The 18,411-nt window shown below is 41.8% G+C and overlaps 1 protein-coding gene across 1 annotated transcript in view; it reads right to left on the bottom strand.

Moving 5' to 3' along the window:
• ankfn1 (ankyrin repeat and fibronectin type III domain containing 1) overlaps nt 1-17,192 on the bottom strand; it is a 151,861-nt gene extending 134,669 nt beyond the window's left edge. Inside the window, exons 1-4 of the mRNA XM_050060779.1 lie at nt 17,033-17,192; nt 13,914-14,041; nt 11,262-11,507; nt 7,251-7,465 (exon numbers count right to left, since the gene is read on the bottom strand). Of these exons, the coding sequence (XP_049916736.1) occupies nt 7,251-7,465; nt 11,262-11,507; nt 13,914-14,029 (577 nt within the window). The 5' untranslated portion in view covers nt 14,030-14,041; nt 17,033-17,192. The remainder of the gene's footprint in view (nt 1-7,250; nt 7,466-11,261; nt 11,508-13,913; nt 14,042-17,032) is intronic.
• Between the last annotated feature and the right edge of the window lie 1,219 nt (nt 17,193-18,411).

Genomic DNA, 18,411 nt, shown 5'->3' with positions numbered 1-18,411 from the left:
GCTATATTCTGTCATCACCAGTAAATATCACAATATAAAACATGAGTGTTCTGTTTAAAAAGTACAGACATAGGAAGCTACTCACTCATATTTTAAGTGGTCATGTCTCCGGTCTGATCTCGAGCAAATGGTTTTTACATGGTTTGTTTATATGTAGAAACAGAAGTGCACATATAATGAATGTGGACAGAGAGCTCCTATGCTTTTAGGACACGGTGTCAAGTCAAGTGCGACTAGATCAAGTGGTAAAATTTGTTACACCGGTCCAGTCCAATGTTTGGCTTAATATCAAACCGGTTTGAAGATTTTTACACCGGCCTGACCCGACTAGAAATGCACTTTCGACTTCATGTCAGAGGAGGAGATGAAGACATGAAGACATGTCAGCCAACAGCTACATTTTTTATCAGTGTGTATGTGTGTGTTAGTGAATGTCACAGCCTTTCTGTCTGAAGTCATTTCACTTTGTAACATGTGAGGAGCTGAATTCATACCTGACCTGACTCTGACTGACACACAATAGGCAAAAGGCCATAAAACCATAAATTGATTGCACTTTCTCTGAGTGACAGCGAGGTAGTAACGGACGAGAGGGGCGGACAGGACATCAGACTGACTCGTCTCACACTGAGAGGCCATTAGAGAGGCAGACAAAGACAAACAGACAGACAGACAGACAGCTGCGGGGCAGAGTGATGAAGCAGAAAATGAGAATGTGGTTTGAAAAACAAAGATTTTTAAAATGGCATCAACAAAAATCGACTCATCTGTCTTAGAACCTGGGGGGCCTGAAGGAGACATCGGGATTATGGATTGGTAATGTTGCCGTGGAGCTGCTGTTGGGATCAAAGAGCTCCTGATTAGAAAATATGGATAAAAGAAAGAAGGAAGCACTTCTGTAAACATGTCGAGAATCCCGAGTTAATCTCTGAACACAGATCGGATTCCTTTTAAGTCCGTCCTGCATTCACACCATGTCAGCAGACTGGGAAGGCTGGGAGCAGGGCCTGAATTTCAGAGCTGGATTGCACATACTGCACAAAATCTCATATATTTCTGAAAATGTACCATTAAAATGTGGTAAATTCCGACACACATTTACAGCGATGACTAATACAGTTCAGTCTTGGTCTTGGTCGAGCTCAAGCTCGGTATTTTATGTGATGATCTGGGTCAGGACGGGTGCAGGCATCACGTCCCACGGGTCGGTTCGGTTCAGGTTGTAATTTTTCTGGCCCATTAAGAACTCTACTGGACAATACACCTGGCACTCTACGAGCCCCCTCTGCTCTCGGTAACATTCACAGACAGGTTACAATGATGTGAAGTTGAGGGATGTCAACATTACATTAGTAATCCTCAGAAAGATAACAGGTATGTTACTAAGGTGAAGCAGCGGTCCGAAGACATGTTACAGGCTAACTGGATCAGAGTAAAGGATATCTGTGACTCGAACTCAGTGAAATGAGCTGCTGCACGCCAATGATACAAAACGCAAACTCAGGTGGCGTTTCTCACACAGCAGGGACTGAACAAAGCATGGAGACAAGAGACAAGAGGGAGCCACTAAATTAAGACTGAGGGCACTGATGCAGCTCAAAGAGATGACCACTGGAGAGAAGGAGAAAGAGACAACAACTTACAGCAAGGTCAACAGTTCAGAGGATCCTGGGGACAGCCTTGAAATGCAATCTGAGGTAATCACAGGAAAAGATAGTGTAAGTGTAGCTTTGCCCACACCCTCCTATATGAAGCATTTTAAGGGGGAATTTCCACCCATTATGGAAAATGAATTTCAAGGCCCTCAACACACTATTTCCAACAGCTGTCGCAAACGCTAGTCATGTGTTAGCAAATTATATTAGCGTTATACAGGCTTTTATCTTAAAAAATATGGCTGCTGAAATTTCCAGTATCTTCTATTAGTCGTTCTAACTAGACGGCCACCGTGTGGAGTCAGACCAAAATAATTAAGCTGTGCCACTGTGAGTTTGTCCATATATTTCACAGCGTTCAAACATACATTTAAATTGTTAAACTATTGAAAAATAAATAAACAGGCTATAAACAGGTTTATAGGCATGCAGCAGCAGCAGCAGCAGCAGTATGCGTCTTCCTGAAATCAGCCAGGACTAAGTGTGACCTTCTTCCTCACACAGCTGGAGTGGTGGCTCCCTCTGGTGGACAGAAGTCAGATAAAAACCAGACAATATCCAGACTGATGTTTCATGTTGGACAAACTGTTGAATAGATGTTGATCTCCTCTCTCAAATATCATCAGAAAAGAGGTGGAAATGAGCCCAGCGTGAATGATAAGAAGATGCAAACAGACACAAACTAAAGCAGATTAACGTGGTGCTGAAACCTGAGATGAAGAAATGTCGACTTGAGTTGAAAATTAAAATACAATGCAAAGAGCAGAGAGAACGGTCTGCAGGGGGAACGACACACTGGTGTTCCTGTTAAGTGTGGAAGTCAGTTTGAGAGTTACACATATGGGGGGAGGGACACTGACACGACTCCAGCAGTCACAGTGAGTCAAAGGCTGATAAGATTTGGATCCTTATCGACAGTTTGATGTAGTGTATCAAAAATATGGTGTCATGATGTTGTTAAACCACTGCTGCTTGTTTGTTTTCAGTGTTTGGGGATTAGATTTTTATGTAACTTTGACCTTTGGCTTTAAAAACACATTACAACATTAACATTAAGAATGGCAGCGCTGTGAGACAACATGTGGACCAGAGGAAGAGTTCAGAGCAAAGTTCACGAGTGACGCAGCACAGAGATCTGAAAGCTCTGAGGTCCTATTTCCACCATGGGAAGTTGGGTTGACTGAACGTTTGGTATTTAACTGGTTTAAATTATTACCAGGCAACTGGCAACAATACTGATAAATAATTCTGTAATGTTTGCTTTCCAACATCATCTTCAGGAACCAGAGAAGATTAAATGATAGCAGATTAAAAAAAAATAAAAAAGCAGTCATGTCTTTCAAAATAACGACTACTGAACTGTGAGCTGTCAGTAATCTTCATCCTTCAATGCATCGTGGGAGGTTCAACATAACTCTATTGACAGCAGGCAGGAGTGTGTGCAGCAGGGATGAACTGCACAGAGGATAAAAACTGAAACAAACAAACTGCAGAAAAGACAGGAGGAAACACAGATTCCCCAAGAGGCTTTAAAACGCCTCGAGGCAACAAAGGAAATAACATGACAAATGACAAGAGGAGGAAATCAGAGGAGGGCAAACAGAGGGAAAACACACAATGGCATGGTTGTGGCTGAGTGTGTTCCCTCTGTGTGTTTATACTGACAGAACAACAGTTGGAAAACATCTGCTAAATCCTGAATTAACATGACCCTCAGGTTGTTCAGATCCTGCTGGATGGACTGAGACGGTTACTTTAGCTCCCTACATGATGGTTTGAATGATGTGTCTTCACGCTGACACATTAAAGGGTTTTTCACTGTCATTATCATGATAAACACACACAATTTGGTTTTAGCGCACAGACGAGGAGATCTGCTTGCCACAACACCTGATAAACTACACCACACCAACATAGGTTAAAGGCGAACTACGCCCATTTTCAAAGTTCATACATATTATTCCAGACAGTCCAAAGATATTAGTAAACATGATTTCTCCCAAATTTTGAATTGATTGATCTCACCTGCAGAGACGATCTTCAGAGCTGTGACTCACCAAGCAAAATGTTTTTGGCCATTGTCTTTATAATAATGGGATTGTGGGTCGTTTAGCTCAGGATATTTCTCGACCTCAACAACGAGTCTCTCCTCATCCAATTTTTGTCCAACATGAGACAAAGCCACAGCAAAAGAGTTCTCTTTATGCAGGGTTTTCCCTGCCTATCTAAGACAAAGGCGGGCCACCTGGGTGATTTTGGCCGCCGCCTCGGTTAAAGTGTGTGTGTGCATGGGGGGTGTTCAGATGTAGCGTCTATTGCTCGCATAAACCCATTACTTTCAATGCGTCATGCGCGCTCACAACCCAAAGCGACACCATAGCGGCACACATTCGGTGCGACGCGCTTGTTTTTTCGTCCGGCACACAGCTCCACAGACCTGCTTTTCCCTCCGGTGTTGTGTCAGATCCGGGTTCCCCCTCGGGCTGTGTCTCTCCAATTGTTTCCCACGGAGCTCTGCCCCGTTTGAAAGGCGAAGGAAGCCCGTATGTGGAAAGACGTCGCCTCCAAGATGTAGAATGTGTATTACAGAAGAGAAACACATATTTCAGGACCGCTGACTTGTATCATCAGAACAGACATGTCCTGTGATTTTTCAGCCTCCTTTCATATTTAATAGCGGGGGGACAATACCTGACAGTAATATTCTCAACTGTCAGGATGTGCCTGCTGTAAAGGGTAAATATAATCATAGAAGGCTGAAAATCAGAGGACATGTCTGTTCTGATTATACAAGTCAGCAGTGTGAAGCTCAAGCGTGTGGGGGCCTCCTTTCATATTTAATAGAGGGGGGGACCTTATCTAAAAGTACAGCTGTCAAGATGCCCCCTGCCACAGGCCTTTGCCACCTCTGTCTCAAAAAAACTCAGGGAAAATCCTGTCATGACAAGATTGTGGGGAGGAGTCGAGCTGCCATAGGAGCAGAGAAAAAGAGCTGCTACGGGAGCTGATGTACAAGCAAAGAGCGAGTAGAGGAAAATTGCATTTAACTCTGAAGTTGGAGTCTGAAGCTGCTCCATAGAAAATGCAGAGTGAAAAATGTTCTAGATGACACAGAGAGCACTTAAACGAATGTTCTAAGTACATAGGAACATTTTCTGTTTCAGAATTGAGAATGCTACAATAAAATAAAGCTCACTTAGGTTTAAAATAGGAAGCAAACATTTACTGGGTCCACAGAATCAGCCTCCCATTCACTCTCCATGGAGCAGTTTCTGACTTTATATTCTGTGACATCTCAAGTTTGAGACTTCCTTCTCTGGTTTCCTGCTTTGAGAGAGAGTAGCTCATGTTCACAAATACGGGACTGGATCCTTGGACGTCTCTCGGCCACAGAAATAACATGTTGGAATTCTTAATTTAGGGGGTGTTCCCCTTTAAACACCAGTTGCCATCCCATTAACCCATAAAGGCAGGGGGAGAAGAATTAGTAGTAGAAGAGGAAGACGACAGCCGAGCCACCGAGTTAATGTGCACAGTAACATTATAACGTTACAACATTCAACACGCTCATCAAGTTATGTTTAGTATGACTGTTTAGATAATGATTGAATTCATCACGTAACGTTGCTACAGCAGCTGTGTGTGTGTCGACTCATCTGATGTCAATGGGAAGTTAGCAAGTTAGTGTGACTGACCAGCTGTTTTATTACAATGATATCACATCATGTGGCTAAACATAACTTGTGGCTAACTTTATCTTGTCTGTAAACATGATTTCTGTTTCTCTTTCATTTGCAGTCAATGACCCCGCGTTACTTCACGATGTCATCAAAGTCCGTCTTTTGTGATTGTCTAGACTGAAAAACTTGAGATATTAACGCTGTGCATTTAACACTTGTTCAGAAAATACTGACCACAGCTCAGATTTTTTTCATTGTCAGCTATAACACAAGATGTTTGAAGTCACCTGCACACCTGATTATAATTGTTTTGAATCTAACTCAATCACACAACCCTACGCCACAAACACACAGAAGAAAAAAGAGTGAGAGAATAAAATATAAAACCAGGAAATTAAAAATTTTAGATAGCTGCAGATCCCTCTGAAACAATCCCCAATATAGACCTGTGGTTTCCAATCTGGGGGTCTGGACCCTCTCAAGGGGCCGCAACATAAATCTAAGACTCTACAAAATCAGGACAATTTTGTTTTTTTTCCATTAAAACACTGAATCCTTTTACCTCTTCAGGCCTCAACAGACTATTCAAACGGACACAGCTCTGTTTCAAACGCTAACGAGCCAAAAAGGTTGAAACTATTGAAACTACTTAAGACGAGAAGCCTGGCTGTAATCTGTTCAACAGGAAGCTCATTATCATTCTCCAGAAGGGTGGAGCTAAAAGACACGCAGGCTAACACAGGAAGTGAAGCCCCTGGACACTACAAACAAGACTACCAGTTACAGTGGATGAGGGTGTATGACATGACAGCACGTCCACAACTTCACACACTGGTTTCATGTTTGTATCCATGATCACAAACCCACTGACAGATTTGTCACTCAACAGTTGGGGGCCTTTTACAGGACACAAGTCCAAGGCTTTATTAATCATGTTTAACTGAGTTGCTTTTCTTTCCCCTGACTGTGCTGGAAATTGTACATCTTATCACCTCCTGAGAGAAAACTGAACATAATTAATGCACCCTGCAATAAATCCTCCCTTAATGAAGATCATATTGTTCAGATTTTTCTTAATTTGAAACTGTCATTGTCAATAGAACCAATATTTTGGCACCATGTTGACGCCAAAATTCTGAAAACATGTAGGTGCTCTTTTTCCTCTAGTACGACAGTTACCAGGGACACAGTTCTTCCAGACCTGAAGTGTCCTAGTTTGCTGTTAAATACCTGAGTAAGAAGAGCGCTTACCAACAACACATGGAAAATGGCGACAAGTGCCTCTACAGCAGCACCTCCACCTCAACTCATAGTACAGAAGTGTTGCTTGCTCGTCATCACATACGTACAGACACAGATGGAGCCATTTCTCTGTACTCTGCGTCCATTTTGTCCATATTTGTGCACGTTATCTGAAAGCTTTTGGATACAGATACTGTGCCACCACGGATCGTGAAGGCAGTGTCGTGTAGTTCAAGCAAAGACAATTTAAAAAGACATTTAAAAATGGCGAAACACAACGAATCAGTGATATAGTGAAAAGAGTTCTATGATCACATGTAATGCTGCCTTCGTTAAAATGTACAACATTTCAACCTCCTCCACTGTCTCCACCTTTGTTGTTGTGTACAACTTTGGACTCTGCCCTCGAGTGCCGTCTATTGGCCATAATAAAGGACATATGGATGTATGAGGGCAGTGACGCTTACAACGTTTGAAATGGACATATTGATTTCCGTAGGTAAAGGGAGTATATGTACAAGTGCTCAACAACAACGGAGAAGAAATATGTTTATATACTGTGGGTTATATATTAATATTCTTTTCCTAACACACAGACTTGTACTTTGTGTAACTTTGTGCAGATCATTAGAGATTATTAATAAAAATTTCACTTTAATTTAAATTTTCTCACCTGCAGAGTTCCAGTGGAGTCCTCCAGGACTGGCAGCGAGCCGCCGCCGCTTCCTGATGTTGACGCCGCTGTGGGAATTGGAGTCTCCAGCTGACAGCACTGCAGCAGAAGCAGCAGCAGGGGTGGAGGAGAGGATGGGGAGGAGAGACGTGGCCAGAAATGGCATCTCCTTGCTCAGTGCAGGGGTGAGGAAGGTGGAGTCCCTGTCCGATGACCTGCAGGGATCAAAGAGCAGATTTAGGGGAATCACATCAAACGTATTTTTCAGTCAACAGTACAGTTTTTCTGCAAACTGTATCTGCTGATGAAGATCATGCGATACAATCAAAAGCTCCTGAACAATTTAACTATGGACAATGAAAAAGACCTTGTGAGGAAACTTTGCAGCATTGTGATTAATTAAATAGTAAACCTGACACTGGGAATCAAGTTTACAGTACAACAGGAAGGACATCTTAAATGGCTGCTACTGTTTGCACTGCGACTGTTCATGAAGCATCCTGTTGGTGTCTATAAACAGAGTTCATACATGTACGTCAGGTCATCCTGATACCTGGACTCTGAGACGATGTAGCTGCGGCTCCTCCATGAACTTCTGACCTTACGGCTTCCCTTCTTTTTCCTCCGCAAGACAAAGTCTAACAGCTGAGCCCAACTCAACATCTGTCATCCACACGTTTCACCAAATAACATCAACATTACAAATGACACACGCATGATCCTGACGCCTCGACCACAGTCCCAGTCAGAGGTTGTTTTGTTTCAAAACTACAGAAAAAAGGTTTCATCAGGGTCCGAGCAGGAAACATAATCACACATGACTGAAGTGAAGGTCCACGGCTGAAGGGAAAGGTCCTCTCGGTGTGCAGTGCCCGACAGGAGTGTTACCTTACCCCACTGTGTGTGTGTGTGTGTGTGTGTGTGTGTGTGTGTGTGTTATCAGCAGTCAAGTGCTTCAGATATCACAGTTTATCCAGCAGAGGCTGATCAGTCAGGACGCCTTTGTGTCAAATGAAAGGAAACCTTCAATGAAACCATGGAGGGGGAGACTAGTGTTGCATTTATTTGCAGTAGGAAAATCCAGCCAATTCTGCCAACATCTTCTACCTAAAACATCCGGGGGGCTCTGTGAGCTATTGTTGTCTGAACTCTCCTCTGGCTCAGACACATGAAATATTTGTGTGAAGCAGACTGACAGATCCCTCCAGCAACAACAAGATTCAACTGCTGTATTAGTTCATTTAAATGTTCTGTCTGCTTCATCCCATTAAGTAAAAAAAGGGCCACAATGCATTAAAAGCAGAACAAGCTCAGATTAAGAACACTGATTAAACACAGGGTCTGACAAAATCCCTGATGAAACACACCTGCAGATCACATTAGACTGCAATGTTTTTGCAGAGTTTCTAACTTCGATACAATACCTTGAACTATAATTATCGCCTTCTGGTTGTTTGGCCCCATGAAGCAGTCAAGTTGTTACAGTCTCCATCCATGTCAGTGAAAACATGGACGCTTCACACACAGAAGATCTATACAATCAGCACAGCTTCAAGATTAGAGTCACCAATTCAGTATCTGACCAAATGTCTCCCCTTCTGTTCCTGAGAGATGACGTTAAAACATGATGATGTCACAGTCAAGCTGACCTTTGACCTTTTGGATATAACATGTAATCACTTCATATTTTTGTGAAATTTTGTCATAATTCTTGAGTTATGGCTAAAAACATATTTTTAGATATCATGGTGACTTAAACCTTTCACCTCATCCTTGAGTCAAAGTGATGTTTGTGTCAAAAGCTCCCAGAAATTTCAGTTATTCAACATTCTGACCCAACAGAGATCTTATCAAGACACTGTCAAAGTTTCCTGGGAGCTTGTGAAACAGCGTGGGGATCTTGTGTCTGATTCCTGCCTTAGCTGATTTTCTGATCCAGCACCAATTAAAACATTTTTTGGATGTGCATTCCCTCCACCCTCCTTGGTCAATATCACACAGAAACACAACAACAAACCTAAATCTTGCTGCCACAGAGGCAAATCTCCAGAGAGCGCAAATATGCTGCTCTTCTAGCTCAAGTCAGAAGTCAGCCACAGATCTGACTGAAAGGAAGAGAACACATAACACCTGCCAGCACAGTGCGATTGGCTTTAAGATGATATTTCTTGTCTGTAGAGGAATAATTGGCCTTGTCAAGCATGTCAGACATGTTTAAAACCTCCTGTCCAGAGAATTGTAAGTTTGGCTCCTGGTCGATGGAATGGAAAACTTTCCTTTTTATCTGTTGATCTTTCAATAACCAACAAGCAGCCCAAACAAATGTTCCTATACATTCTCTGTACTTCCACCTAAAGAGCCCTCACAGTCATAATGGCCGCACTTCCTCATATTAACAGTACATTTCCCCCACATCTATAAACACCACTGTTTCCCCTCAGGCTCCCTGCAGGCTCTTGGCTTATCGCTCCCTACATAACTGCCATCACCATGGTGCCAGACAAATACTTTACGAGTTACAACAACCGAGGAACAATGTTTCTGCTGGCTGGAGGAGGAGAAGTCTCTGGACTGACCACAGCTCCAACACATCACTTTATTTTAGGTAACCAGTGCAGCTGAGACTCTACTTAAACACCTTTAAATAAAGACACATGGTGGCCATCAGAACCATTATCTTCTACTGGAAGTGCAGTCTGTGGTCATTTACTGTAAAACATTCTAACAAGCGATCTGAGGGAACACTGTGATAACCTGAGCTACCTCAAACAACTTTCAAGTCTCTGCAAAGGGATTTTCTTGAGGCCTCAGTATGCTTCACATGAATGACTTGTCTGACTGTCGTACAGCATCTAAAAACCCACAGACACTTTTTTGGCAAGATGGAGCAAGACTGATGGAAACACTACAGTGACCAGCGTTTTTAGGGAAATACTGAGCCTTTTTGAAAAATATATATTCATGTTCTGAAAGATTTACATCCTCAATAGGAACCAATGGGCTTAGAGCTGAGAGCCACAGATAAAAAGATGGATAGTACTGAGATTAGTTAACAGGAAGTTAAACATAGAATGTTTCCAGCCTTGTCTTCTTAACTAAATAATTATGGGAAGTTTTATGACCCGATTAAAATCACTTCTGTCAGATTTTTTCTGTGCAATCAATCTACTGTTTATTTATTTATAAACTTTATCTATTTCACAGTAATCAGTGTGTAGTTGCTGACATGTTGAGGCAGAGGGTACTGTCTGTAGCTCTGGTTGAGGCAGAGGGTACTGTCTGTAGCTCTGGTTGAGGGTGAGAGGCTGTCAGCAGATAAGCAGAGACCCTAAAAAATGGATCATGGGGAGTACCACCAGTTGGTCCAGGAGCTTCTCCTCCATGATGGACATTTCAAGTGCTGCACTTTTCTGCTTCCACGCCTGCTGTTTTCTGTTGAGATGGAGGTAACTGTGGTTTGTAAAGTCATACAGCTCTGGGTATCCAGCAACGGCTACCACCAGTTTCTCCTCCATTGTTAACCAACTGTAAACTTGTTGTCGTGACCACCACAGAAGGCCCGCCTCTCAAATCATCTGATTGGACTCCCGCCATCTATTGCCTCTTCAATAATCAGTATGATCGTCAGCTGTTGCTTCACATGAGCAACTCTGGGCTTAGGTCAAAGAGACATCGTCTGAAAGTGTGGCTCAAAATAAAAAAATATAAATAAATAAATAAAAACTATGAAAATACCAAAATAAAATAATAATCTGTGTTCACCCTGTAATTCAGATGTACTCCAGAGTTTAATGGGTTCTTCCCTGGCCTCTTATACACCCTTGCACAAAGATTCATGAATATCTGACCTGTAGATTTCCTTCAATCCTGCTAACAAATAAACAAACTGACCCAACAATATAACCTCCCTGGTGGAGGTAATAATCAGCATTTATGTGAAGTATACTCTGAAGGAATAAAACCAACTTAAAATCTTCAGCTGACCTTTGAACTTGATAGCCACAGTCTTACCTGAGCAGTGTGTCAGTCTCTCCTGGATCGCTGCAGGTGGAGCGACGGGAGTTAGAGGCCGGGGACGAGGAGGAACAGGAGGAGATCGGCCGGGAATTGGAGGAGTGGTTGGATGCATGTGAGGAAGAGGAGGAGGATGAGGAGGTATGGGTGGAGTCCAGGGCCCTGGGCAGCAGTAGTGAGGACGGCATACACAGCCATGTCTCCAGGTTGGAGAACTTGGAGTAGCTCAGCATCTCCAGAACACTGCGAGAGAAGAGACACAATCCTAAATCCTTCAAACTACAAACTGGAGCTGCAGGTGGCCAGAAAACTTTATTAAAACCTGTTGTTAAAAATAAAAAGGAAAAAAGATAAAAGGGATGTAAAATGATTTACATTCTCTGACACTGTGTGGGAGGCTGTTTCAAGGTGGAGGAGCAACAACCGGAAAAAGTTCCATCACCTTTAGTTTTTCAGCCTTTTGACCTTAAAGTCCTGAGGCTCCTCCCAGAGGTCGGAGGTCAAACCACCTCCTTACAGACAATGATCTGCTGAATAGCCCACAGCTTTACTGTTCTGATTAAATCTCACCACCTAAACTTCAACAGCCACATTAAGACAATGACACAGTCAGCCTGTCACCTTGAGAACATATCAAGGATAAAAGGATCAGACAACTGCAGCTGATTTAGATCGCTACCGCTCAAGTCCTCACAAAGACCAGAAAGTAGATCACATCACTCCAGTTCTGAGGTCTCCACACTAGCTTCTTGTCTGGCAGAGAATCGACTTCAAAATATTACGGTTAGTTGACAAAGCACTGAATGGATTGGGGCCCAAATACGTTTCTGACCTTCTGCTACACAATGAACCATCCAGACCTCTCAGTTCTTCTGGGACAGGTCTGCTTTGCGTCCCCAAAGTCACGACTAAATATGGAGAAGCAGCGTTTAGTTTTTATGCTCTACATATCTGGAACAAACTCCCAGAAAAGTGCAGGTCTGCACCGACTCTCACTTCTTTTGAATCAAGGTTGAAGACTTATCTGTTTGCAGCTGCCTTTTATTAAATCAAATATTCATTCATTCTTACACTGCACAGTAATGTATTGTTTTAAACTGCACTGTAACTTTTATTCTATACCAGTCTTAGTATATTTTAACTTTTTATGTTTTATTCTCTAGTTCTTTCTTTTAAAGAGGCAACAGACAGCATCTTTTCCTAAATATATCATGATGAAAATAATGTGGGTTGCACAGGGTAGTGGCCACAGTAAAATCAGACAGCGTTCATCAGCGTTTACACAGGTTACTTAGTGGCTTTGCAATCTTTGTAATAAGCTTCTGCCATTGGGGGCGAAATTTCGCGGGAAAAAATCTGCTTTACGGCAGGAAACGCGTCATGTATTGCGAAACTGGTCGGTCAGCCAATCAGGGACTGGAGCTGGTCCTTATGAGGAGTTGGGCATGAGATAGTTGAGTCACGAGCACAATGGCAGACGGACAAAGTTTGGAGACAAGTGAAAAACGGCCTAGCGAAAGAAAAGGAGCTCCTCTGTGTGAGGAGGCAAAGAAGAGCAAAAAGGAGAGTGATAAAAGAAGAGGAAAAACAAGAGTAAACCTCAGTCAGGCGTTCAAGAGATGGAGGGAGCTCCGTGACCAAAGAGGCTTCAAAACCCATGTCCAGCTAGCTTTCTTTCTAATGGATCAGTAAGTAACACGGCTAAATGTTAGCTAGACCAGAGAGGACTGTACTGTACTGTATTGGCTGCTAGTTCATTCCTAGCTGGCCAGCATCGCAAATCGCCGCAACCAGGGAGCGGGTAGCGAGTGTTGGTCGGCTGACATCCTGGTTGCCATTCTACGGCAGCCCTCGGACAGTGATACTGTGCATTCTGCTATAATTATTTGCATTACTATTTGTTTTTTCTTCAGATAAATCTGATCATTGTTGCTCGGTCTCTTTACTCATTTATTTAGTAGAGTGTCCACACACTTTCTCATTCTACATATACACAGAGGTATACTGGTGGCTTTACAGCCTACATTTTATTGATTATCTCTGATCCCCACGGTCAATTTGGTTGTTGCGACAGTGCGAGAAAAAAAACGAATCCTATCTGTTGCCTCGTTAAACGTCCTTTTATATTGTTTCTTTTGCACCTTGTCTTGATGCTTTTGTTATTTTAAGTAGAGCACTTTGAATTGCTTTGCTGCTGAAAGGTGTTATATAAATATATTTGCCTTGCCTCACCATTCTCCTCCCTCCTTTTCCGCAGTTAAGAAAAAAAGTAGCAAAGCTTCACAAGCCACAGCCAGCAGATTTTTACTATTTTTGCAGGGTAAAATAATTAAAAATTGTCACCAGATATTTTTTTATTTAAGTTTTGACTGTGGCCAAGATAGACCAGCAGCAAATTTGGCATACATGGTAAACTCAAGTCTGCACCAGCAAAACCTGCAGAAGCCAAATGTGACGTAGAGGTTAGGATCAGTTCCTAACTTCCAGAACACAACCAAACGTGCTGAAATGCAGCCACAACTAGCCAAGCTGACTACCTGGGATGACGTAAATGCACAACTTTTTAATAAAACCATTTTCTATGGACAGAAATATTCGTAGCCTATGACCCAAACACAAATACAGCAGCGACTACTCAGAGTGAGTTACCTCTCCTCTCCCACTCCTGGGATGTCATCTTTCTCGTCTTCGTTTTGGAAGACGCAGGAAGTCCTGGAGTCTCGCGATGACAGCAAAACACAGGAGTTATCAGAGTCCACGGACATCTTCAGCCATATCTGTCAGGAGAGGAGAATGGGTCAGTTAACAGGCCAAACACAACAATACCACTGTTACACAAACACTGACAGCTTTCAAAGGACTCTGAAAACATAAGGCGGCAAATCATTGTACAGGTGAACTACAGGTAACTAAATCAGCAGCATGATTCACACCACAAAGTCAGTTAATGGGTAATGTTAGGTTTTAGTTAAGCTAGCTTGTATTTTGACTTTGTTTTATGGCACTTGGCTGTAACATTAGTTCATTAATTAGTTAACTGACCAGCTGGTGACATTAGCATATTAAAAGCTGGTTAGCTAGCTAATAATATTAACTTGTTAGTTATTAGCTTTCTAGTACAATTAAATTGTTGATGAGTTGTTTAACTAGCTTGAAGCATAGCTTTGTTAGTTAGTTTGCTAGCAGGTGTTATTAGCTTGTTAGTTTCAGACTGCTGTTAAAAATAGTTTTGTAGTTAGCTTATTAGCTAGCAGCTAACATTAGATTATAAGTAGTTGGTTAGCCAGCTAATAATATTGGCTTGTTGGTTATTAGCTTTCAAGTAAAACTGGCTTGTTGGTTAGTGGGTTAACTAGCTTGTAACATTGCCTTGTTAAGCGGTTAGTTAGCAGTTATCAGCTTAGCTGGTTAGTTCCAGACTGGTGGTAAAATTTGCTGTTAATTCGTTGGTTAGCTAGCAGGTAACATCAGCTTGTTCATTAGTTTGTAAACTAACTGATAACATTAGATTATTAGTACATGGTAAGATAGCTCATGTATTACTGGATTAGGTAATAGCTTGCTAGTAACATTAGCTTGTTAGTTGGTTTACAGTTTGGTTATCTAGCTTGTAAAATAACTTGTCAAGGATTGGTGACGTTCAGTTAGTTCCCAACATTACCTTGTAGGCTAGTTGATTATCTACCTTGTAAAATAGCTAGTTGGTAATGGTTATTAGCTTCTAACAATACCTTGTTCATTAGATGGTTAATACCTTTAAAATTAGCTTGTTAGCGGTTGGTAACTGTTACATAACTCCCAACATTAACCTTATCTTGATAGCTAAGTTGATTATCTAGCTTAATCTAAATTAAAATATAGATGGTTAGCTGTTGCTTACTGTTAGTTTGCTCCCAACATAACGTTGTTAGGTAGTTGGTTATCTACCTTGAAAAATAGCTTGTTACCTTACCTTACCTTTTTTTTTTTTTAGCGGTTGGTAACCTTTAATTAGCCTCTAACATTAACGTAACTTATTAGATGGTTATCCAACTTAAAAAACAGCTGGCTAGCTGTTGCTAACTGTTGGTTTACAACATTACCTTGTTTGCTAGTTGGTTATCTACCTTGAAAAATAGCTAGGTAGCAGTCAGTAACCGTTAGTTAGCGCCCAATGTTATCTTGTTAGCTAGTTTGTTATTTACCTTGTAAATTAGCTTGTTAGTGGTTGGTAACCGTTAATTAGCTCCACACTTTTACCCTACCTTGATAGCTAATTGGCTATCTACCTTGAAACATAGCTAGTTAGCAGTTGGTAACCGTTAGTTAGCTCCCAATGTAATCTTGTTAGCTAGTTTGTTATCTACCTTGTAAATTATCTTGTTAGTGGTTGGTAACCGTTAATTAACTCCAAACATTTACCTTAACTTGATAGCTAGTTGGTTATTTAGCTTGAAATTTTTTGTGTGTGTGTGTGGTCGGAAACTTTTAATTAGCTCCTGACATTACCTTGTTAGACGTCATCCAACTTAAAAAACAGCTGGCTAGCTGTTGCTAACTATTACTTTGCACCCAAAATTAACGTTACCTTGTTAGCTGGTTTGTTACCTAACGATACTTTGTAAATTAGCTTGTTAGCGGTTGGTAACCGTTAATTAGCTCCCGACATTAACCTTACTTCGACTGCTAACAGTTAGTTGGTTAAAAATAGCTAGTTAGCCGTTGGTAACCGTTAATTAGCTCCCGACATTAACCTTACTTCGACAGCTAGTTGGTTACCCACCTTAAAAAATAGCTAGTTGTTGGTAACCATTAATTAGCTCCAAACGTTACCTTGTTAGCTGGTTTGTTAACTTATCTACATTGTAAATTAACTTGTTAGCAGTTGGTAAACGTTAATTGGCTCCCGACATAACCTTCACATTACTTCAACAGCTAGTTGGTTATCCACCTTGAGAAGTAACTGTTAGCTAGTTAGCCGTTGGTAACCGTTAATTAGCTCCAAACATTACTTTGTTAGCTAGTTTGTCATGTACCTTGCAAATTAGCTTTTTAGCGGTTGGTAACCGTTAATTAGCTCCAGACATTAACCTTACTTCGACAGCTAACGTTAGTTGGTTATCCACCTTGAAAAATATCTAGTTAGTCGTTGGTAACCATTAATTAGCTCCAAACATTACTTTGTTAGCTGTAATGTATCTTTACCTTGTAAATTAGCTTGTTAGCCGTTGGTAACCGTTAAGTACTGTTGCCATTAAGCAACAATGTTTCTCCTGCAGTCATTTAGAAATGCGGTTAAACTGTGTGTGTGAAGTGTTTAGGAATGATAATAACTGGCATTTAAATTATATTTATTTGTAATTTGTAGGAAATAATTAGAAACAAATCACCCAAAGTGTCAATGCAGCAGGAAAAGGAGGGGTGGTGCTAATGTGCGACCACACGTGGCTAATGTTTTGGCTAGTCAGTCATTAAAAGTGGAAACACCCGCGGCCGGAGCGATTAAAGCGACACACCAGTTAAACCAGTATACAAACACATTGAAACACCGTTTAAATCCTATTTAAAGCGCATGTCAGCAAACGTTCAAACACACAGCACTATTTATATCCTCCATAAGTTCTCTTTGTACTTTAAAACATCGGTTTCGTTTATCCATCAGTCTCCATTCAGTCAGCTGTCCCTCAGCTCCACAGCTCACTGTCACACTGTGTCCGTGAAGTTATTTCCTCACAGCTCTGCAGAGTTAAACACACACACCACAGCACAAGTAACCGAGAGGAGTTTACCGTCTTTGAGTCCTCTTTCTTCTGCAGAAATGTCGCTTCTTCTTCGTCTTCTTCTTCTTCTCCTTCTTTCCCCAGAGCAGAAACATCTGCTCACACTGGGCTCCCGCCTGGTAACGTGTCTTTGTCCTGCCCCATGTAAAACATCCCAAAATACAGTGAGCCAGGCCGGACTGAGCGGGCTCAGATTTCACTGCGGTTAACTCACCGCACAGACGCCCAGTCCCACATCTGGGAGCGGCCGAGCCTCAATACTGTCCTGACTCACACTCAGCAGCAGTCAATTAACTGGGACAGTCTGTAGGATGGTTCAAAACAAGCTGCTGCTGACACTGTAAACAAGTGTGAGGCTGGTATAATGAAGGTGTATGAACATCTACAGTAAAAATTACTACTGGGGAAAAAGAAACAGAAGAAATGACTCATGTTCCAGCTTGAGGGATTTTAAAGGAGGAAAGTGGGGAAGCAATATAAAAAGCATGAAGGGAGGGAGAAAGAGAAAAGGAATGAAAAGGAAAGAATGAAGGAACATAGAAAGTGAATTAAGGACAGGAGGAGGGACAGAAGGAAGGGAATAAAGAAGAGGAAGGAAAGAAAAAGGGAAGGCAACTGGAGAAAGGAGGGAAGGAGGAAGAAAAATGGAAAAGGGTGTGAAAAGGGGAAAGGACAGAGAGAAAGAGAAAAGGAACACAATGAGGGAGGACAATTAAGTGAATGAAAGCAGGAAAAGGGGGAGAGACATAAGGAGGGAAGGAAAACATTGAAGTATGTGAAAGAAAGAAGGGAAAATGAAAGAATGAAGGAGAGAAGAAAAGGAAGGAAGGAAACTTGAAAGCGAAGTAGGATAGGAGAGAATGGAGGTATGAAGAAAAGAAAGAAGGAGGGAAAGGAGGAAGTAAAATAGGAATGGGATGCAGAAAGGCAAGGAGGAAGGATGGAGGGACAAGGAAAAGGGAGAAAAGAAGGAAGGATAAATAGAAAGTGAATTAAGGACAGGAGGAGGGACAGAAGGAAGGGAAATAAAGAAGAGGAAGGAAAGAAAAAACTGGGAAGTGAATGAAAGAAGGAATGATGGACGATGAGGATGGAAAATGGGGTTGGAAAGGGGGAAGGAAGGAGAGAAAGGGAAAAGGAGGACACGGAGAGAAGGAAAACATTGAAGTGTGTGAAAGAAGGAAGGGAAAAGGACAGAGTGAAGGAGAGAAGGAAAGGTGGAGAAAGACAATGAAACTAGAAAGTGAGTCAAAGTAGGAAAGGAGAGATCAGGGGTATGAAGAAAAGAGACGGAGGGAAAGGAGGAAGGAAAATATGAATGGGATGCAGAAAGGCAAGGAGGAAGGATGGAGAGACAAGGAAAAGGGAGAAAAGAAGGAAGGGAAATA

This window comes from Epinephelus moara, chromosome 13, assembly GCF_006386435.1.
Source record: "Epinephelus moara isolate mb chromosome 13, YSFRI_EMoa_1.0, whole genome shotgun sequence".
Classification (NCBI taxonomy): domain Eukaryota; kingdom Metazoa; phylum Chordata; class Actinopteri; order Perciformes; family Serranidae; genus Epinephelus; species Epinephelus moara.
This window is presented reverse-complemented; position numbering and strand designations above follow the sequence as displayed.